The 22,831-nt window shown below is 43.4% G+C and overlaps 1 protein-coding gene across 4 annotated transcripts in view; it reads right to left on the reverse strand.

Moving 5' to 3' along the window:
• The window catches only part of LOC124789933 (7-methylguanosine phosphate-specific 5'-nucleotidase), an 84,339-nt gene that overhangs the window by 45,645 nt on the left and 15,863 nt on the right, over positions 1-22,831 (reverse strand). For all 4 annotated transcript variants that reach the window (XM_047257459.1, XM_047257458.1, XM_047257461.1 and 1 more), the window contains 3 exons: positions 22,362-22,460; positions 6,064-6,133; positions 4,114-4,336 (listed from right to left, as the gene is read on the reverse strand). In XM_047257459.1, the coding sequence (XP_047113415.1) occupies positions 4,114-4,336; positions 6,064-6,133; positions 22,362-22,460 (392 nt within the window). The remainder of the gene's footprint in view (positions 1-4,113; positions 4,337-6,063; positions 6,134-22,361; positions 22,461-22,831) is intronic.

A 22,831-nucleotide genomic window follows, 5' to 3' on the forward strand; every position in this document is an offset into this window, starting at 1 on the left:
TTTAACTGAGTCCTTAGGACCATGTGAAAGGTCTAGGCAAAGCTTCAGCCTAGGTATACACCATGAACTTCAAGTATAGGTGGTAAAGGCAAGGACTCCACTTCAGACAGAAGAAATCGGACGCAAACCGCAATTGTAAGCTCCGACCTGGGCCTCTGATACAGGATGCCATGGATGGGAAAAGGAGACGGTAATTCGAATGCTCAGGATAACTACGTGTGCAACGTAACTGGCGAGCAGTTGTGCACGCCTAACCTTCAATGGAGGGACTCCAGCCTCCACCAGTACACTGCTCACCAGACGTGTCCTAAAAGCTCCTGTTGCCAGTTGAACGCCGCAGTGGTGCACTGTGTCTAGTAAATGCAATGCTGAGGGCACCGCTGAACCATAAACCAAACTCCCATAGTCATGGTGGGATTGAATAAGGGCTCCATAGAGCTGCAGCAGCGTAGAGTAATCTGCACCCCAGTTGATGTTGCTCAGGCAGCGGAGGGCACTGAGGTGCTCCCAGCACTTCTGCTTCAGCTGACGAAGATGAGGAAGCCATGTTAATCGGGCATCGGAAACCAGTCCTAAGAATCGATATGTCTCCACTACCATGAGTGGATTATCATTAAGGTAAAGTTCTGGTTCCAGATAACGGTACAGCACTGACGGAAGTGCATGACACATGACTTCGTGGCTGTACTGGAGGCCGTGGGCTAGAGCCCATGACTGCGCCTTGTGGATGGTTCCCTGTAGACGCCGACAGGCAGCACCAGTACTGGAGGAACAGTATGAAATGCAGAAGTTGTCTGCATACAGAGAAGGTGAGACCGACAGCTGCTGCTAGACTGTTAATGGCCACTAAAAATAGAGATACACTCCCTGCGGGACCCCATTCTGCTGGATATGGGGGGAACTATGGGAGGCACCAACTTGGACATGGAAAGTACAGAGTGATAGGAAATTTTGGATAAAAACTGGGAGCGGGCCCCGGAGACCCTACTCATACAATGCGGCAAGGATGTGATGTCACCAGGTCGTGTTGTAAGCTTTTCATAAATCAAAAAAGACAGCAACCAGGTGTTAGCATCTGGAAAAGGCTATTCAGATGGCAGACTCGGGGGAAACTAAATTATCAATGGTAGAGCAACCCTGGCGGAAACCGCCCTGGCATGGAGCCAGTAGGCTATGTGACTCCAGGACCCAACATAACTGCCAACTTACCACACGTTCTAACAGATTACAAAGAATGTTGGTGAGGCTGATGGGTTGATAGCTATCCACACCAAGTGGGTTTTTACCAGGTTTGAGCACTGGAATGATGGTGGTCTCCCTCCATGTCAATGGAAAGACACCATCGCACCAGATCCGGTTGAAGATGACAAGGAGATGTCGCTTGTAGTCGGATGAGAGTTGTTTGATCATCTGACTGTGGATTCGATCTGGCCCAGGAGCTGTGTCGGGGCAATATGCAAGGATGCTGAGGAGCTCCCACTCTGTAAATGGAGCATTATAGGGTTCACTGTGATGTTCAGTGAACAAGAGGGCTTTCCTTTCCATCCACTGTTCGAGGGTGCGAAATGCTGGGGGATAATTCTCTGAGGCGGAGGCTCGAGCATAGTGCTCGGCAATTGCGTTTGCATCAGTAGATGACACACCATTGATTTTAATGCCAGTAACACCTGTCGAGGTCTGGTACCCACAAACACGTCTGATCTATGTCCAGACTTGGAAAGGTGACGTATGGCACCCAATGGTCGAAACGTACCTCTCCCAACACTCCTGTTTCTGTCTTTTTATAAGCTGGCGAACACCGGTACAGAGCCCTTTAAAAGCTATTAGGTCTCTAGGGAAGGGTGCCACTTATGTCACTGTAGAGCTTGCCAACACTCTTTAATGGTCTCAGTGATTTCCGGTGGCCACCAAGGTACTGACTTTTGCCGGAGGCACCCTAAAGAACAAGTGATTGTGTTTTCGCCATCGAAACGATCGTTCTAGTGACCTGCTCAACTACCACATCGATGGTACGATGCGGGGGAGATTCGATGGTGACAGCAGAGGTAAAAGCATCCCAGTCTGCCTTGTTTAAAGCCCATCGTGGTAGACGTTCAAGGGAATAGCACTGGGGGAGTGACAGGAAGATGGGAAAGTGGTCACTACCACACAAACCATTGTGGCCTCTCCAGCGGACAGATGGAAGAAGTCTTGGGCTGCAGAGGGATAAATCAATGGCCAAGTAAGTGCCATGAGCCACACTGAAATATGTGGGGGGCCCAGTATTTAAGAGGCAGAGGTCGAGTTGAGACAGGAAAGTTTCAACATCTCTTCTTCGGCCAGTAAGCACAGTGCCACTCCACAAGGGGTTATGGGCGTTAAAATCTCCCTAAAGAGAAATGGTTTAGAGGGTTGATGAATCAGTGCAGCCAATGCATTCAGGGGTACTGCACCATCTGGAAGAAGATATACGTTGCAGACAGTTAATTCCTGCATCGCCCTTATACTGACAGTCACAGCTTCAAGAGCGGATTGAAGGGTCACAGGTTCACTGCATACTGAGTTCAGGACAGAGACACAAACTCCACCTGATACTATTATAGTCACTACGGTTCTTGTAATATCCCCTATAGCCGTGAAGGGCAGGGGTCCACACTGCCAGGAACCAGGTTTCCTGGAGGGCAATGCAGAATGGATCTTTTAAGTAATTTTCTGTATGAAAAAAGACAGTAATTCCATGTGACATATTGAGCAGATCGGTGACTAGAAACTTGAGTGTATTACACACTGATAAATTTAATAGTATAGCGAGTATTTTCATTTTAAAAAAATCCGTGCTTAGTAGCTGTTCAGATTTCGGGTAGTACGTTACCATAAACTTGCTAACATGAATGAAAGGGTTTGTGAATGATTGTGATAGGATTAGCACGGGCTTGGCAGTGAACGTGTAATGCTTAACTTCAGGAAATACCGAATGCCAGTATTTTCACCTTTCGTTCAGAATTAAGATCTCTTCCTGAATCTTAGAATAGTTATGTTGTATGCAGCCTGGTGCGAGTTGCAGTACGGTAGGTTTCTGCTCGGCTTCCCTACCAGCCAACAGCTGCGAGTAGTTCACAGGTAGGTTCTGGTTTAAACCCAAAAAAGAACAGCATCGCTGCAGTAGGTGTGCAGCAGACAAGAGAAAAATATGGATTTAAGAATGAATGAATGAGATTTTGGTAAGAGAAGAAAGACATCAAGGTAGGAAATGGGCCATATGCAGGCACTGAAGAGAGCCAAGTTGCAAAATATAACACTAATTCCAGGAAGCGGAGATGCTGAGTTGCGATAGGCACAACAAAAAGATTCACACAATTATAGCTTTCGGCCATTAAGGTCTTTTTCAGCAATAGATACACACACACACACACACACACACACACACACACACACAACTTGCACACACTTCTGCAGTCTCAGACAACTGAAACCACACGTCTCTGTTGTCTGAGACAGCAGGCGTGTGTGCAAGTTGCGTTTACTTAGTGTGTGTGCACGCACATGTATGTACATGTGTCTATTGCTGAAAAAGGTCCTACGGGGCGAAAGCTATAATTGTGTGAATCTTTTTGTTGTGACTATCATGACTCAGCATCTCCGCTATATGATGAGTACCAACTTTCCTTCTCTAATATTGTTACATTCCATCCTGGATTTTCCATTGTTTAATTCCAGGACGGGAATAATAAACAAAAATGAAAAAAGGCATCCACCTGTGTCTGCAGCATGAGTGATTGTTCGTGTATAACTGCTCATGATAACACAAGAGGAGAGAGAGGAAAGGTGTGTGACAACTTGGAGGCAATAATATCTATGGGTAAGAAGCAGGCTGATCAGATAAAGGAAAGCATCACAGAGGGGAAGCAAACAAAATAAGGACTTGAAAAGCAATTCACAAAACTGAGAAAGCTGTTCTATAATTTCTGTGCAGCATTCTAGGCTAGTACGTTTATAAAGATTGCTAATTGAGAGGGCTGCAGTTCAGAAGTGGAAGTTTTTGAAAAGGACTGACAATTTATTCTATAATTGAAAATTTTATTTTGATCTGTTATTAATTACCTGTAATACATATATAAATTGCTGAGAAATTACCTGAGAGGAACTCTAGTCTGTGCAACAACTTCATGAATCTCTTGACAGTCAAAGTCATAACCTCTCAGGAGATCCTGAGCTTTGATATACCATTCCAACATGTATTCCATTTTCTGTTCTCTGGTCAACTTTGGATCAATCTCCAGTGCTCGATAATATCTGTAAAGAGCACTGGAATCTGCTTTATAACTACTAGGCAACTGCTTGCACTCTCCAAAGATACCTGACAAATGATAAACATATATTAACATTTTATTTATTCTCAAGAAGGTCCAAAAGAGAAAAGTACTTCCCTAACAAACTGACTTCTTATTAAATATATCTAAAAACAAAGATGCTGTAACTTACCAAACGAAAGCATTGGTATGTCGATAGAGACAATAAAAAACACACAAACACACACACAAATTTCAAGCTTTCGCAACCCAAGGTTGCTTCATCAGGAAAGAGGGAAGGAGAGGGAAAGATGAAAGGATGTGGGTTTTAAGGGTGAGGGTAAGGAGTCATTCCAATCCCGGGAGCGTAAAGACCTACCTTAGGGGGAAAAAAGGACAGGTATACACTTGCACGCACACACATGCGCACACACACGCGCACGCGCACACACACACACACACACACACACACACATCCATCTGCACATATACAGACACAGGCAGACATATGTAAATGCAAAGAGGTTGGGCAGAGATGTCAGTCGAGGTGGAAGTACAGAGGCAAAGATGATGTTGAATGACACATGAGGTACGAGTGGCGGCAACTAGAAATTAGCGGAGGTTGAGGCCTGATGAGTAACGGGAAGAGAGAATATATTAAATGTTGTATGAATACCTTGCCTCACATAAAACTAATATTTCTTGAATGGCATCGCCTTCACAAACACCATATAGCTACACCAATAATTTAGTTAGCAGTATTTGGAACTGCTTCAGGACAAACCCATTATCAACAGCCAGATGTGAAAATATAAAGTAAATACTGCTAACACTGCAGATTTTTATGCTTGACTGTTTGCTGATTTTATTGCTTGACTGTTGATAATAGGTTTATTCTGAAACATGTTCAGTAATTGATAAATCAATTATGTCATTCACAAAACATTATTAAAATTAAATATAATCCAGTTAAATAAGTGAGCATTATAGTCCTGTAACTTATTTCTTAAATACCTATTAAAGAATGTAGAAAGGTGGGATGGGAGACGGGGGGAGGGAATGGTTAAATACTTTATTTATCAACTGGACTACGACAAAAATTACCTAGACAGGAATGAATGGGCAGATACAAAAAAAAAAAAAAAAAAAAAAAAATCACAGTCGTGGAAGTCAGGAGGAGTAATATCCAGCTCAGGAAAAGTACTGATAGTTTTTGATTTACATGATCGTAACACCAGGACAAAATGTAACTACTGCACTTTCAATAAAACTGAATGTGACTGGTAAGTCCAACAAGATGCCAAACTCACTAAAATCAAGTATGAGACATGATTTAACAAATAAATTAAAAATTTCTTTAGTTTGATTTTTTTAAATATTCATTCACAGAATTTTAAGTGTGAATTCTAACAATTTGTGCTGTTTTATATAATACCGATGTATTATACAACACTGTTTACGTTGGCAAACAGTTTGAATAAGCACCAGCAGCAGCAAAACATGAACTGAAATGTAATAAACATGCCTGATAAATCCAATTGTTTTATGCAGGTTTTGCTTAGAGTATAATTATTGCAATTATGTTATTTTTGATATTTGCAAACGCCATTTGTTTAATAAGTCCTTGGAAACAGAAAGTAAATAAACTTTTTTTTCACATTGCCATGGAAATCACAGGCATTTATACAGATAAATGCCCGTAACAAGCTAATTGAAATCATGGAATCTTTAGTATTCATTTACAGGGTAAATGGGTAAGAAAGCATATATATTCCAAATTAAGATTTATACTTACCAAAACTTGTGAGACATCGATTTCCATTGACATGTTGTTTTGTCAGTGTTTGGTCAAAATCAAGTATTACCTGAAACAATATTCACAGCTCATTTACTATGCTTGCCAAGTGCTTCCTATAATTACAACAAACTATTGCACAATATGTGTGCGGAGGCTTAAGCAATTTTCAACTTTTTATTTTCTGATTCGTAACAATTAATCAAGTACTATCTTAGAAAATTTGCCTTTACAGCTATACCTACGTACATACTCTGCAAGCCAACATAAGGGACATGGCAGAGGGTATTAGTACCAATTCATCCATACTTTTCTTCACTTTGCTTTGATTATAAGATGGATTCATTATGAACTTCATAACCTTATATTCCCCCCATGAACCATGGACCTTGCCGTTGGTGGGGAGGCTTGCGTGCCTCAGCGATACAGATAGCCGTACCGTAGGTGCAACCACAACGGAGGGGTATCTGTTGAGAGGCCAGACAAACGTGTGGTTCCTGAAGAGGGGCAGCAGCCTTTTCAGTAGTTGCAAGGGCAACAGTCTGGATGATTGACTGATCTGGCCTTGTAACAATAACCAAAACGGCCTTGCTGTGCTGGTACTGCGAACAGCTGAAAGCAAGGGGAAACTACAGCCGTAATTTTTCCCGAGGGCATGCAGCTTTACTGTATGATTACATGATGATGGCGTCCTCTTGGGTAAAATATTCCGGAGGTAAAATAGTCCCCCATTCGGATCTCCGGGCGGGGACTACTCAAGAGGACGTCGTTATCAGGAGAAAGAAAACTGGCGTTCTACGGATCGGAGCGTGGAATGTCAGATCCCTTAATCGGGCAGGTAGGTTAGAAAATTTAAAAAGGGAAATGGATAGGTTGAAGTTAGATATAGTGGGAATTAGTGAAGTTCGGTGGCAGGAGGAACAAGACTTCTGGTCAGGTGACTACAGGGTTATAAACACAAAATCAAATAGGGGTAATGCAGGAGTAGGTTTAATAATGAATAGGAAAATAGGAATGCGGGTAAGCTACTACAAACAGCTTAGTGAACGCATTATTGTGGCCAAGATAGATACGAAGCCCACACCTACTACAGTAGTACAAGTTTATATGCCAACTAGCTCTGCAGATGACGAAGAAATTGAAGAAATGTATGATGAAATAAAAGAAATTATTCAGATTGTCAAGGGAGACGAAAATTTAATAGTCATGGGTGACTGGAATTCGAGTGTAGGAAAAGGGAGAGAAGGAAACATAGTAGGTGAATATGGATTGGGGGACAGAAATGAAAGAGGAAGACGCCTGGTCGAATTTTGCACAGAGCACAACATAATCATAACTAACACTTGGTTTAAGAATCATGAAAGAAGGTTGTATACATGGAAGAACCCTGGAGATACTAAAAGGTATCAGATAGATTATATAATGGTAAGACAGAGATTTAGGAACCAGGTTTTAAATTGTAAGACATTTCCAGGGGCAGATGTGGACTCTGACCACAATCTATTGGTTATGACCTGTAGATTAAAACTGAAGAAACTGCAAAAAGGTGGGAATTTAAGGAGATGGGTTCTGGATAAACTGAAAGAACCAGAGGTTGTAGAGAGTTTCAGGGAGAGCATAAGGGAACAATTGACAGGAATGGGGGAAAGAAATACAGTAGAAGAAGAATGGGTAGCTTTGAGAGATGAAGTAGCGAAGGCAGCAGAGGATCAAGTAGGTAAAAAGACGAGGGCTAGTAGAAATCCTTGGGTAACAGAAGAAATATTGAATTTAATTGATGAAAGGAGAAAATATAAAAATGCAGTAAGTGAAACAGGCAAAAAGGAATACAAACGTCTCAAAAATGAGATCGACAGGAAGTGCAAAATGGCTAAGCAGGGATGGCAAGAGGACAAATGTAAGGATGTAGAGGCCTATCTCACTAGGGGTAAGATAGATACCGCCTACAGGAAAATTAAAGAGACCTTTGGAGATAAGAGAACGACTTGTATGAATATCAAGAGCTCAGATGGAAACCCAATTCTAAGCAAAGAAGGGAAAGCAGAAAGGTGAAAGGAGTATATAGAGGGTCTATACAAGGGCGATGTACTTGAGGACAATATTATGGAAATGGAAGAGGATGTAGATGAAGATGAAATGGGAGATATGATACTGCGTGAAGAGTTTGACAGAGCACTGAAAGACCTGAGTCGAAACAAGGCCCCCGGAGTAGACAATATTCCATTGGAACTACTGACGGCCGTGGGAGAGCCAGTCCTGACAAAACTCTACCATCTGGTGAGCAAGATGTATGAAACAGGCGAAATACCCTCAGACTTCAAGAAGAATATAATAATTCCAATCCCAAAGAAAGCAGGTGTTGACAGATGCGAAAATTACCGAACTATCAGCTTAATAAGTCACAGCTGCAAAATACTAAAACGAATTCTTTACAGACGAATGGAAAAACTAGTAGAAGCCAACCTCGGGGAAGATCAGTTTGGATTCCGTAGAAACACTGGAACACGTGAGGCAATGCTGACCTTACGACTTATCTTAGAAGAAAGGTTAAGGAAAGGCAAACCTACGTTTCTAGCATTTGTAGACTTAGAGAAAGCTTTTGACAATGTTGACTGGAATACTCTCTTTCAAATTCTAAAGGTGGCAGGGGTAATATACAGGGAGCGAAAGGCTATTTACAATTTGTACAGAAACCAGATGGCAGTTATAAGAGTCGAGGGACATGAAAGGGAAGCAGTGGTTGGGAAGGGAATAAGACAGGGTTGTAGCCTCTCCCCGATGTTGTTCAATCTGTATATTGAGCAAGCAGTAAAGGAAACAAAAGAAAAATTCTGAGTAGGTATTAAAATTCATGGAGAAGAAATAAAAACTTTGAGGTTCGCCGATGACATTGTAATTCTGTCAGAGACAGCAAAGGACTTGGAAGAGCAGTTGAATGGAATGGACAGTGTCTTGAAAGGAGGATATAAGATGAACATCAACAAAAGCAAAACAAGGATAATGGAATGTAGTCTAATTAAGTCGGGTGATGCTGAGGGAATTAGATTAGGAAATGAGGCACTTAAAGTAGTAAAGGAGTTTTGCTATTTGGGGACCAAAATAACTGATGATGGTCGAAGTAGAGAGGATATAAAATGTAGGCTGGCAATGGCAAGGAAAGCGTTTCTGAAGAAGAGAAATTTGTTAACATCCAGTATTGATTTAAGTGTCAGGAAGTCATTTCTGAAAGTATTCGTATGGAGTGTAGCCATGTATGGAAGTGAAACATGGACGATAAATAGTTTGGACAAGAAGAGAATAGAAGCTTTTGAAATGTGGTGCTACAGAAGAATGCTGAAGATTAGATGGGTAGATCACATAACTAATGAGGAAGTATTGAATAGGATTGGGGAGAAGAGAAGTTTGTGGCACAACTTGACCAGAAGAAGGGATCGGTTGGTAGGACATGTTCTGAGGCATCAAGGGATCACCAATTTAGTATTGGAGGGCAGCGTGGAGGGTAAAAATCGTAGAGGGAGACCAAGAGATGAATACACTAAGCAGATTCAGAAGGATGTAGGTTGCAGTAGGTACTGGGAGATGAAAAAGCTTGCACAGGATAGAGTAGCATGGAGAGCTGCATCAAACCAGTCTCAGGACTGAAGACCACAACAACAACAACAACCTTATATTCTCTGCCATTATGACTTTGCCATTATATTTTCCACCACAAAGAGAAGAAACTTTGGTGTCAGATACCCATTTTAAATACAATGGTGCCATCACAACAATTAACTCAATTGTCTTGTCACCAGCTAGAATTATAATTGGAGTTACGTTTCTTTCAGTTTCTGTTAACTACCAATATCTCAGAACTGGCAGTTAAATGAACCAATATTGTTTTGAAAGTATGCCATTACTACTTTATGAGAAACTTTGTTATCTTGTTTCCCTTGACTATGTGTTGCAAGCAGCACAAGAAATGAGAAAGAGACAGACTCATCTCCCGTACAATGAACTGCCTTCAATTTTCTTTACAAACCTAGGTTACATGCATCAGAGCATTCCTGAAATAAGGAAAAAAGTTTCAAGCAACTGCATGGAAAACTGGATGGAAAGCTACAGAACTTCTCACATTAATAATAGTGTATGCTAAAGCCACAGAATGTTACATCTCACCAAGTGAAGTTTTATAAATCTGAATCCTGCATTACCTTTATGTCAGTCAGCAAGAACAACTTCAGAATTGCTTCAATTCATTGTCAGTTCTGACTTCCCCATCAAGTAATGATAGCTAGATGATTTCCTTGTCACACTGTTTTAGGACGATGCCACTCTTATGGGGAAAGGCTCCCTAGATAAAAGCACTGAAATGACCTTTTGTGCTGTACAATGCTGCAACCTGAATGCACCAGTAGCAAAACATAGTATATGACAGTAAAATCCAAAGACGCTGCACAGCCAAAATAAACTTATCAGATGGGACAGAGTTTGCAACTGTTCACTGGAACCACTTCATGATTGAAGAAATGTGAATTTTACTTATTGATGTCATTTTCTGAAGCCACAGAACTTGCCTAAAGTAGCAAATGACACTGGTAGGTGCTCTGAGTTGTCAGTCTTCTGTGATGCAAAGGAAGACCGGCTTCTGTCAGCAGCCACTCACTGGGCCACCCGAGACTACACCCGTACATTAGATTTACTACAATGTAACTAAAAAACCAGACATACTATAAAATATTGTCAGGAGCAGTTTGCCAGAAAGCAGATGTCAGGATATAGTTTAAGTAAAGGCTCCATATGCTGTATGACCAGGAGTGAAAAGAAGTTTGTTTACCTGAGGAATCAGTGCCAGCAATTTTTCAATATTTTCACCATTCATTGGTCAGGTGCTTCTTAGTGTCCATAAAACGACCATGAAGATCAAAGACCACTTGACTTGGCCTACCTTACGCAAGGGTATCCGGAAATTAGTGGGGGAGTTTAAGGCTGCTAAAGCAGATCTTAACTCTTGGAAAGGGCTTCTTCAGTCAACATGTGGGCATAATCCCATGGAAAAGTCATTCATTGATTACATTGGGCCATTGCTGCAGACCCGCAACAGGAACTGCTATATTTTCTTTGTTATAGACATATTTTCCAGGCTTTTGTGGCTCAGTCTGAGTCATGGAGTTACTGTGGCTTTAACTATCCATCATTTGTCTAAAATCTTTTCCATCTTTGGCCCTCCCAGAACTTTGGTTAGTGACAATGCTCTGGCATTTTTATACAAAAACTTCAAGAAGTTGTATTTTGAAAATGCAGTAAAAGATTGCATGACGATTCAATGCTACTCCCAGCCCTCATTTGTGGAGAGGGTCAACCATAACCTCAAATCTTACACTGATAATGTTCCATGCACGCACTCAGAACAAATGTGATATTCCATCCCCTGGATGAATCTAGCATTTAACTCAGTCCATCATGAAGTCATCAGGGTAACACCCCCATCCATGGTTTTCAGCTGCCCCCTCAATTCTCCCTGGGTCAATTTGTGGTCCATAAACAATATCCTTCCATACAAAATCACCCCTGAAATTATCCAAAAAGAATGGCAATGAGCCAGGAGCAATATTGTTCTTGCACAACACAGACAGGTGCAGCATTATTATAAGAGTCAGCGCCTATTTAAGGTAAAGGTCAGTGACCAAGTCTTTATCTGTAAGTCTGTCATGTGAGCACAGGATGTTGCCATTTTGCGCAAGTTATCACATTGCTTCGTGGGACCTTTTGTGAGGTGAGTAAAGTACTAAATCCAGTCAGCCTCTTGGTTTTTTTTTTTTTTTTTTTTTTTTTGTGGTTTTAGGGCGCAAAACTTCTATGGTCATTAGCGCCCAGCCCGTGACGTAGGAAACAGGAAAAAAATGAAATTTAAAATCAGCAGCAAGGGGAACAAAGTCATAAAATTTGAGAAACTAAAGGCAGAAGGAATGCTTAAAAATCCACTATAGAAAGGGGTTGGTTGTCCCCCCCAAAAAAAAAAAAAAAAAAATCAAATGACTGACGTCATTTCACTGTCACTAATAAACTGTAGAACGCGGTCAGCTGAGCGCGTGTCATCTGCTAAAATCAACGATAGATCAGGCGATAGCTGTAGACGGGAGCGTAACGGATTAAAATAGGGGCATTCAATTAAAAGGTGTCTGACTGTCCACAGCTGAGAGCAGTGGGGACAGAGTGGGGGAGGATCACCGCTTAAAAGATGTCGATGGCTAAAAAGACAGTGCCCTATCCGGAGTCTAGCTAAAATTACCTCCTCCCGACGACGCGTTCGGGAGGAAGAGGTCCAAGCGCAAGGAAGGGCTTTCACTTCCCGCAATTTATTGTGGGGAAGTGTTGACCAATGCGCATGCCATAAATGAGCAACTTGGCGACATAAACCGCTCCGTAGATCGGTAAACGGAAGAGACTGAATAGCTGGCCGAGGAAGAGAGACTGCAGCCTTGGCCGCTATATCGGCCGCCTCATTCCCACAGATACCAGCGTGTCCCGGGAGCCAGAGGAACGCCACTGAGACGCCCCCCAGGTGGAGCAAGCGCAGACAGTCCTGAATCCGGTGGACCAGAGGGTGCACAGGGTAAAGAGCTTGGAGACTTAGGAGAGAGCTGAGAGAATCTGAGCAGATTACGTACTGTATCCGCTGATGGCGGCGGATGTAGTGGACAGCCTGGAGAACAGCGTAAAGCTCCGCAGTATAAACCGAACACTGGTCGGGAAGCCGAAAGTGATTTGGGGTGTCGCCAACAATATAGGCACTCCCTACACCTAACGATGTTTTCAAGCCGTCGGTGTAAATAAATGTGGCTTCCGTCATTTGTGCACATAGAGCAGCAAATGCCCGACGATAGACAAGTGTAGGGGTACCATCCTTGGGAAATTGACATAGGTCTCTGAGCAAGTCGATCCGGGGACGGAGCCAAGGCGGTGCTGTACCCCAAGTTGTCAAGAAGGTTTTAGGAAAGCGGAAGGAGAGAGAATGGAGCAGTTGACGAAAGCGGACTCCCGGGGGTAGTAGGGAGGAGGAGCGGCCTGCATACCCGACATCAAAGGAGGTGTCGAAAAAAAGGTCATGGGCTGCATTAGCAGGCATGGAAGACAGATGGCTAGCATAACGACTCAGAAGGACTGCCCGCCGATTGGACAGCGGAGGTTCAGCAGTCTCAGCATAAAGGCTTTCCACAGGGCTGGTGTAAAAAGCTCCAGACACTAAACGTAATCCACGGTGGTGGATAGAGTCGAGACGCCGAAGAATAGACGGCCGAGCAGAGGAGTAGACTATGCTTCCATAATCCAATTTCGAGCGCACTTAGGCGCGATAGAGGCGGAGAAGGACCACTCGGTCCGCTCCCCAGGAGGTACCATTCAGGACACGGAGGGTGTTAAGGGAACGCAGACAGCGAGCCGAAAGATAGGAAACGTGGGAGGACCAGCACAGTTTTCTGTCAAACATAAGACCCAAGAATTTAGCGACGTCGGAAAACGGAAGGTTGACAGGACCTAGATGTAAGGAGGGCGGAAGAAACTCCTTACGTCGCCAAAAATTAACACAAACGGTCTTACTGGGTGAGAAACGGAAGCCGGTTTCGATGCTCCACGAGTGGAGGCGATCGAGACATCCTTGAAGACGTCTTTCAAGCAGGCTGGTCTGTTGAGAGCTGTAGAAGATCGCAAAATCGTCCACAAAGAGGGAGCCCGAGACATCAGGAAGGAGACAATCCATAATTGGATTAATGGTGATGGCAAACAGTACAACACTCAGCACGGAGCCCTGGGGTACCCCGTTTTCTTGGGAGAAAGTACGGGAGAGAGTAGTGTTCACCCGCACCCTAAATGTGCGCTCTGCCATAAATTCGCGAAGAAAAAGGGGCAGCCGGCCTCGAAAGCCCCAAGAGAACAGTGTGCGGAGGATGCCTGTCCTCCAACAGGTATCGTATGCTCTCTCCAGATCAAAAAATATTGCTACCGTTTGGCGTTTCCGGAGAAAATTGTTCATGATGTAAGTGGAGAGAGCAACAAGATGGTCAACTGCAGAACGATGCTTTCGGAATCCGCATTGGGCAGGTGTTAAAAGACTGCGGGATTCCAGCCACCAAGCTAAACGGTAATTCACCATACGCTCTAAAACCTTACAGACACTACTCGTGAGAGAAATGGGGCGATAGCTAGAGGGGAGATGTTTGTCCTTTCCAGGTTTCGGAACGGGAACGACAATAGCTTCCCGCCATCGCCTGGGAAAGGTACCGTCGGTCCAAATTCGATTGTAAAGGCGAGGGAGGTAACGCAGGCTATGGGTTGATAAATGCAGCAACATTTGGACATGGATACCATCCGGTCCTGGGGCGGAGGAGCGAGAAGAAGAGAGGGCATGTTGGAGTTCCCGCATGGAGAAAACAGTATTGTAGCTTTCGCGATTTTGAGAGGAGAAAGCAAGATGTCGCACTTCCGCTGTACGTTTCTTCGGGAGAAACGCTGGCGGGTAATTTGAAGAGCTCGAAATCTCAGCAAAGTGCTGACCCAATGAGTTAGAAATTGCGACGGGGTCCACTAAGGTATCATGCGCGACAGTGAGCCCAGAGACCGGGGAGGAACTAGGCGCGCCTGAGAACCGTCGAAGCCAACTCCAAACTTCCGAGGAGGGAGTGAAGGTGTTAAATGAGCTAATAAAGAATTTCCAGCTTGCCTTCTTGCTATCGCGGATGACGCGATGGCATCGCGCACGGAGCTGCTTATATCGGATACAGTTTGCCAAAGTTGGATGGTGACGGAAAATGCGAAGAGCACGTCGCCGCTCACGTATTGCGTCACGGCATGCCTGGTTCCACCAAGGAACTGGGGGGCGCCGGGGCAATTCGGAGGTGCATGGTATTGAACGTTCCGCAGCTGTGAGAATAACGTCGGTAATATGTGTGACATCATCGTCGACGCTGGGAAAGCGACGATCATCGAATGTCGCTAGAGACGAAAAAAGTGTCCAATCGGCTTGGGCAAACTTCCAGCGTCGCGAGCGCATATATGGCAGTTGAGGCTGCAGTCTAAGAACACATGGAAAGTGGTCACTCAAGTGTGTATCATCAAGGGCGAACCATTCGAAGCGCCGAGCTAGCGGAACAGTACCGACCGCAAGGTCCAAATGAGATAAATTTGTCATGGAGGCAGACAAAAATGTGGGGACCCCAGTGTTGAGGCAGACTAGATCCGCTTGGTGGAGGACGTCTAGCAATAGTGAGCCACGTGGACAAGGATGTGGAGATCCCCAAAGCGGGTGGTGGGTATTGAAGTCCCCAACCAGCAAATAGGGGGGTGGAAGCTGACCAAGAAGATGAAGGAGATCAGCTCGTGCCATTGGTGTGGACGATGGAATGTATACTGTACAAAGAAAGAACGTGTATCCAGAAAGGGAAAGACGGACGGCTACAGCTTGGAAGGAACTGTTTAAGGGGATTTGGTGATAATGGAGAGTATTGTGGAGCAGAATCATGAGTCCTCCATGGGCTGGAGTGCCTTCAACAGAGGGGAGGTCATATCGAACGGACTGAAAATGAGGGAGAACAAAGCGGTCATGGGGATGCAGCTTTGTTTCCTGAAGACAGAAGATGACCGGCGAGTAGGATCGTAAGAGGATCGACAATTCATCCCGATTGGCTCGAATGCCGCGGATATTCCAGTGGATAATGGATATAGGGTGAACAGAAAATAGAGGAACGTGACCAAGGGTGCTGTCAACTCAACGACTGCTCAGAGCTTGTGACCGACAGCATGGAATGGCATTCAGTCGAAGGCAGAAGATCCTGATCCATAGGTTGGTCAGGAGCAGCTCCAGCCACCAACGATTGGCCAGTTGACCGGCCACCAGCAGTGCGCCTCGGCGACACAGAAGACGGCCGAGGGCGATTTCCGCCAGGTGATGCTGTAGATGGGACACGCCTTGGCGGAGAAGGAGAGGAACTGTGTTTCTTCGTAGCCTTCTAGGAAGTATGATGTTTAGATGAAGGAGGAACCGATGGTTGTAAAGTTGCGGTACGTAAAAACTCTTCACGAGAATGCTCTTTTTTCGAAGACTTGCGTCTGACTTTTGGGCTCGAGATTTAGCAGAACCCGACGAAGGGTGAGCCATTGAGTGGGCAGGCGAAAGTGGTGAGGTTGAACGGGCGATCTTTGCGCTGGCCGATCTGACGACCGTGGTACTAAAGGTGAGGTCGCAAGTCTGCGTGGCCGCCTCCTTTGTTGGCCGAGGAGAAGCAAGGACAGTGCTGTATTTTCCTTTCTGAGGCATAGTGGGCTGTCGACTGGCGAGTAACTTTCGAGCAGCAAAGGTCGACACCTTTTCCTTCACTCTTATTTCCTGGATGAGTTTTTCGTCCTTAAAAACGGGGCAATCTCGAGAGGAAGCAGCGTGGTCACCCATACAGTTGATGCAGCGAGGGGCTGGAGGTGGACAAACACCCTCATGGGTATCCTTGCCACACGTAACACATTTGGCCGGATTGGAACAGGACTGGCTGGTGTGATTGAACCGCTGACATCGATAGCAATGCGTAGGGTTTGGGACATAAGGGCGAACGGAAATTATCTCATAGCCTGCTTTGATTTTTGATGGGAGTTGAACTTTGTCAAATGTCAAGAAGACAGTGCGGGTTGGAATGATGTTCGAGTCAACCCTTTTCATAACCCGATGAACAGCTGTGACGCCCTGGTCAGACAGGTAGTGCTGAATTTCTTCATCAGACAATCCATCGAGGGAGCGTGTATAAACAACTCCACGCGAGGAATTTAAGGTACGGTGCGGTTCCACCCGGACAGGGAAGGTGTGGAGCAGAGAAGTACGCAGCAATTTTTGAGCCTGGAGGGCACTGTGTGTTTCCAACAACAGGGTGCCATTCCGTAATCTGGAACAAGACTTTACAGGACCCGCAATTGCGTCGACACCTTTCTGAATAATGAAAGGGTTGACCGTGGAAAAGTCGTGACCTTCGTCAGACCGAGAAACAACAAGGAACTGTGGCAACGATGGAAGAACCGTTTGTGGCTGAGACTCAGTGAACTTATGTTTGTGAGCAGACATAGTGGAAGGTGAGGAAACCATTGCGGAAGAATCCCCCATGATTACCGGCGTCTCCGATGGCGCGCTCCTTCCTTGTGGGGGCCCTCACCGAGGGCACACCCGCCTTAGGTGATTGTTCACACCTCCCGACAAACGGACGGAGGGACCAATCGGCACTTTCGGAAGGTATCAGCTCGGGTAATCACCCCTCCCTGGGCCTGGCCGTTACCAGGGGGTACGTACGTGTCCTACCTGTCTACCCGGGGCGGGGAATTACGCGTTACCCCGTCACCGGCTACGCATGGAAGTGCGTGGGTCGGCCTTCAGACACGCACAGGGAGGAAGAAAGAGACAGGGAAAGGAAAGAAGAGAGGTCTCAAACGCCGCAGCGGAGAAAAGGGTAAAGAGAAGAGGTAAAGAGAAGAGGTAAGGAAAAGAGAAGGACGAAGAAAGATGAAGACATACAAGCAAGGAAGGCGAAGAGTGCGGTACATTTACAAGCGTCCGTCTCCGGACGTAGGCACAAACCATACTCCCAGAGGGGGAGAAAGGGAAGGAAAGAGCCAGAGGTGAGGGGGGGGGGGGGGTGAAGATGGGGGATGGGGAAGGATACGGAAAGGGGGGGGTATGCAGCCCGGAAAAGAAGGAAGGCCACATTAGCTCGGGGTCCCGTGCTCGCTACACACGTATCCACAAAAGAGTTGTGGATCCCCTGGGGGGAGCCTCTTGGTCTGCCACCTCGTTACAGGCAAGACATTGAGAGTACATGTCTCTCAGCTGAAAGGTGGCATCTAACTATAGTTGTTTCCAAGTCCTTCCCTGGGGGAGCAGGGCTTTCTAGCTTTGGGTGGGGAGGGTGAGCCGTGCAGGTTCCTACTGATCTTGTTTCCCCAGCAGGAGTCATTATCTTTGACTGACAGCCAAGCCGGGTGGACTAGAGGGCATGTGTGGAGAGCAGAAGGGAGCGTAAGAGGACAGCGTTCGGACTGGAGAGCGGCAATCGTGGAGTTACGACTTGGCCAGTCACCAGGAAGTAAGTTGCAAAACTGAGTGCTAGTGCAGCGAGCTGGGGCTAGTTGTTGTGAAATGGCTGTGGGAGTGGGTTTTAGACAGCTGGCTGCCCAGGATTATACACCAAGTCACCTGCATGGTGACTGCGATGCATCGTGCAGCTCTAGTCAGTGGAATGCCCTTACCTGCCTGTACCAGGAATGTCCATGTAGTAATCAACCTGGCTATTTTTCATTACTACAGCTTGTGCTATTGCATTGTAAGAAACACTACAAATTTAAAATGTAATTGATTCTGCTTGTCTTCGCATTCTGGTAGAAGTTGGCAGTTTGGGTGAATGCAACACAAGGCATATGCAATGGTAGCTTCAGAATGACTGGTATTTCGTAACTAACATTTGAATGTGAATCAAGGCCAAGCTGTTGAGCGAACTTTCTTAGTGTTTGTGTTCCAGTTTGACTGAGCCTACTAAGAGCAGTAAATTTACATTCTCTTTCGCCATTTTGGAAAGCAAAGCTGTTTCAATCTTTGGTTATCATAATCTTAAGAATTATGTGACTTCCTCATACTGGGCAAATTCATTAGAATGCCTTTGCAGCACAGAAAACTTTGTGGTTTCTTAAGTTGTAAAACTGTTGTGCAATCTGAATCAGATTTTAGAGTCATTAGAGCATATTGTGCTGAGAGTTTAAACCCCTGTACAATTAAGCAATTTAATTCATAAATGGCAGTTTGCCACTGAAGGGCTTTCTTCATTGAATGGTTAACCAAATCAGTATACATTTTACTGCATAGCTGCCCACTGCTGTCCTGAATTTCTTGTAGTTATTAAGCCTCAAAGCAGGTATTTGTTCATAAGTTAACCTTTTTAATTATTCTCTTAAAGAAACTTAATTTTCACAAAATTTTAAGATCTAAATTATTTATGGCCATTTCCAATATCTAAAATTTCAAAGTTTTTAAATATTTTCATGACTTTTCTACTGTGCTATGGTTTAAGATTTTAAAGTACTGAGGACAGTAATCACGATGCTGAGCACCATAAACTGCATAACCTATGATGCAAAATAAAATTCTTTTCTGTGCCGATGTGACTATCACAGTTGAAGTAGTTCGTGACCATGACAAAAAAGATAACTCCAACAGGAAAATCAAAGTCCCCTTATGCCAAATCCTGTCTGTTACAGTTTCTTTGACCAACCCTGGCAACTGAGCCATTACAAAACCTGACATTTTCTACAGGGGTCCTGACAATAATCCACCTTTTGCTATTCATGTTCACTCCCCTGTCATAATGTATGTAATCAATTTATGAGTTTGTACTGTTTTCAGTATTGAATTAAGCATGGTACAAGATTTCAGATGGCTTAAACTTACTCATTATCTTATATCAATTTGGTATTGCTGATGTTTGCAGCACAGCTGTAAACTCTCTCTCTCTCTCTCTCTCTCTCTCTCTCTCTCTCTCTCTCTCTCTCTGTGTGTGTGTGTGTGTGTGTGTGTGTGTGTGTGTGTGTGTGTGTTTTATTTATGTTAATATTTAATTTTTTCTTCATTGCCTCTCCTTCCGTGTAATTTTTTTTCCTCGATATGTGCAGGTGGCATTTGTCGATGCTTCTTTTTTAAAGGTTTAATGATTTTATTTGTGAAGGGTGTTTATTATTTGCACTGTACGCTTAACTGAAGCCAAAGAGTGGAGCTTCACAATTAGAGGCACACTTCACCCTTCATGGCAATTTTCAACAGTTAACAACAGACACATGCTCAGGAGATGGGATGTGAATAGGTTGAAAGAAGCAGAGGTTGTTGAGACTTTCAGAGGGAGCATTAGGCAATAGAACAAGGGGAAGGAATACAGTAAAAGATGATTGGGTAGATTTAAGAGATGAAACAGTGTAGGCAGCAGACGATCAAACAGGTAGAGAGACAAAGCTTAGTATAAATCCTTCGATAAGACAGGAGATACTGAATTTAACTGGTGAAAGGAGAAAATATAAAAATGCAGCAAATGAAACAGGTAAAAGGGAATACAAATGTCTAAAAAATTAGGCTAACACGAAGTGCAAAATGGCTAAACAGTAATGAATAAAGGACAAATGTTAGGACTTAGAAGCATATTTCACCAAGGGAAAAACAGATACTTCCAATAGGAATATTTAAAGAGGACTTTGGAGAAAGGGAAGCAGCTCTAGAATATCAATAGCTCAAATGGAAAACCAATCCTAAGCAAAGAAGGGGAAGCTGAAATGTGAACGGAGTATATAGAGGTCTATACATGGAAGATAATATTACAGAAATGGAAGAGGATGGAGATCAAAATGAGATGGGAGATATAGTACTGTGAGAAAATTCGAGAGGGCACTGAAAGACTTAAGTTGAAGCCAGCCCCCTGGAGAAGACGACTTTCCATCAGAACTATTGATAGCCTTGGGAGAGCCAGCCATGACAAAACTCTTCTATTTGGTGTGCAAAATGTATGAGACAGGCAACATACCCTTGGACTTCAAGAAGAATATCATAATTCCAATACCAAAGAAAGCAGCTGCTGACAGGTGTGAAAATTACCAAACTATCATTTTAATAAGTCGTGATTGCAAAATCCTGACAATAATTTCTTTACAGAAGAATGGAAAAACTGGTAGAAGCTGACCTCGAGGGAAGACCTATTTTGATTTCGGAGAAATGTAGGAACATGTGAGGCAAACCTACATTTATAGCATTTGTGGATTCATAGAAAGTTTTTGACGTTATTGACTAGGATACTCTCTGTGAAATTCGGAATGTAGCAGGGGTAAAATACATGGAACGAAAGGCTATTTACAATTTGTATAGAAACCAGAAGGCAGTTATAAGAGTCTGTGCATGAAAGGGAAGGAGTTGTTGAGAAGAGAGTGCGAGAGGGTCGCAGCCTATTCCCAATGTTATTCAGTTTGTACATGGAGCAAGCAGTAAAGGATACCAAAGAAAAATTTGGAGTAGGAATTAAAGTTCAGGGAGAAGAATTAAAAGTCTTGAAGTTTGCTGATGACACTGTCATTCTGTCACAGACAGTAAAAGACTTGGAAGAGCAACTGAACAGAATGGAAATGCATTTGAAGGAGGTTATGAAATGAACATCAACAAAAGCAAGACAAGACTAATGAAATGTAGTTGAATTACATCAGGTGATGCTGAAGGAATTAGACTAGAAAAGGTGACATTCAAAATAGTGGATAGGTTTTGCTATTTGGACAGCAAAATAATTGTTGATGGTCGACATAGGATATAAAATGTAGACTGGAAATTGCAAGGAAAGCGCTTCTGGAGAAGATAAATTTACTAACATTAAATACTGATTTACGTGTTAGGAAGTCTTTTCTCGAAGTATTTGTGTGTGAAACATGGACAATTAACAGTTTAGACTAGAAGAAAACAGATGCTTTTGAAATGTGGTGCTTCAGCCAAATGCTGAAGATTAAGTGGACAGATCATGTAATCAATTATTAGGTACTGAATAGAATTGGGGAGACAAGAAATATGTGGCACAACTTAACTAAAAGAAGGGATAGGACAAATTCTGAGGCCTCACGGGATCACCAATTTTGTACCGGAGGAGAGTGAGAGGAAGACCAATAGATTAATACAGTAGCCTACATAGATTCACAAGGATGTAGGTTGCAGTAATTATTTGGAGAGAAAGGAGTTTGCACAGGATATAATAGGTTGGAGAGATGCAATACACCAGTCTTCAGACCTCAACAATAACAGATTGATATACCTCTTGCTCTATCTCGTAACACTATAATCATAACACCCAAAAACCAACCAGACAGGATTGCCATAGCAGGGGATGTTTTAAAGTGCTTATTCCTTAATACTAAAGACACCACCTACTGTAAATTACTAGTAGTTCATACATTTGACTGTTTAATGGGTTCATACGGATTATAAATATTGAACACTAATAGTTCCCTGACAAACCCACTATATCTTTACATCAAAATAGCACAACAGACTGATATCTATCAGAAATGTATTGAAAAATACAGATGGCATAAAGTGAAAGGATCACATGGATGTACAAAAATAGGGTAGACATCTTAAAAAGGGGGAAATTAATGATTAAAACATATCTGTTAAAGGATCTGTGTCCTGGAAGAGATTTGTACAAAACTGACATAGCTGACAAAAACAACACACAACAAACACATACATATTAAATAGGCAGTTATAAGCTGCACATACGTACCTGCAATTTATCCTTCCCATCACTGATAATCCTGTTGACCATCTCCTCGACATGATTTTTGTCCTTAATGTGAACAGCTCTACTTAATAAGGCCTTTACCTGCAAAATATAAATGTATCATCTATTTTCCATGTAAGTAAACCAAAATAAAATTAGCTGCTGCATGTAAATGAAAGCTGGATTATACACAGTGCACAATTCCTTGTGTGCAGCTGGATAATAAGTTAAAATAAGAGTCAATACATAGATAAACTTATCAAGATGTTAAGATCAACATGATTTGCTATTAAAAGTATATCTTGTTACATTTACTTAAAGACAAGTGTGTGTGCTTATTTTCATCCCTGTCTCCACATTCTCTTACAGAATTATTGTGGGGCAGTGAACTTAAAACAAATTAAGTATTAGGCTGGTCAATAAGTTTGTAGCATTTTAGTTTTGCATATTGGTATTAAGGTTGCTATGGGTTT

The sequence above is a fragment of the Schistocerca piceifrons genome, chromosome 3 (genome assembly GCF_021461385.2).
Source record: "Schistocerca piceifrons isolate TAMUIC-IGC-003096 chromosome 3, iqSchPice1.1, whole genome shotgun sequence".
NCBI lineage: Eukaryota > Metazoa > Arthropoda > Insecta > Orthoptera > Acrididae > Schistocerca > Schistocerca piceifrons.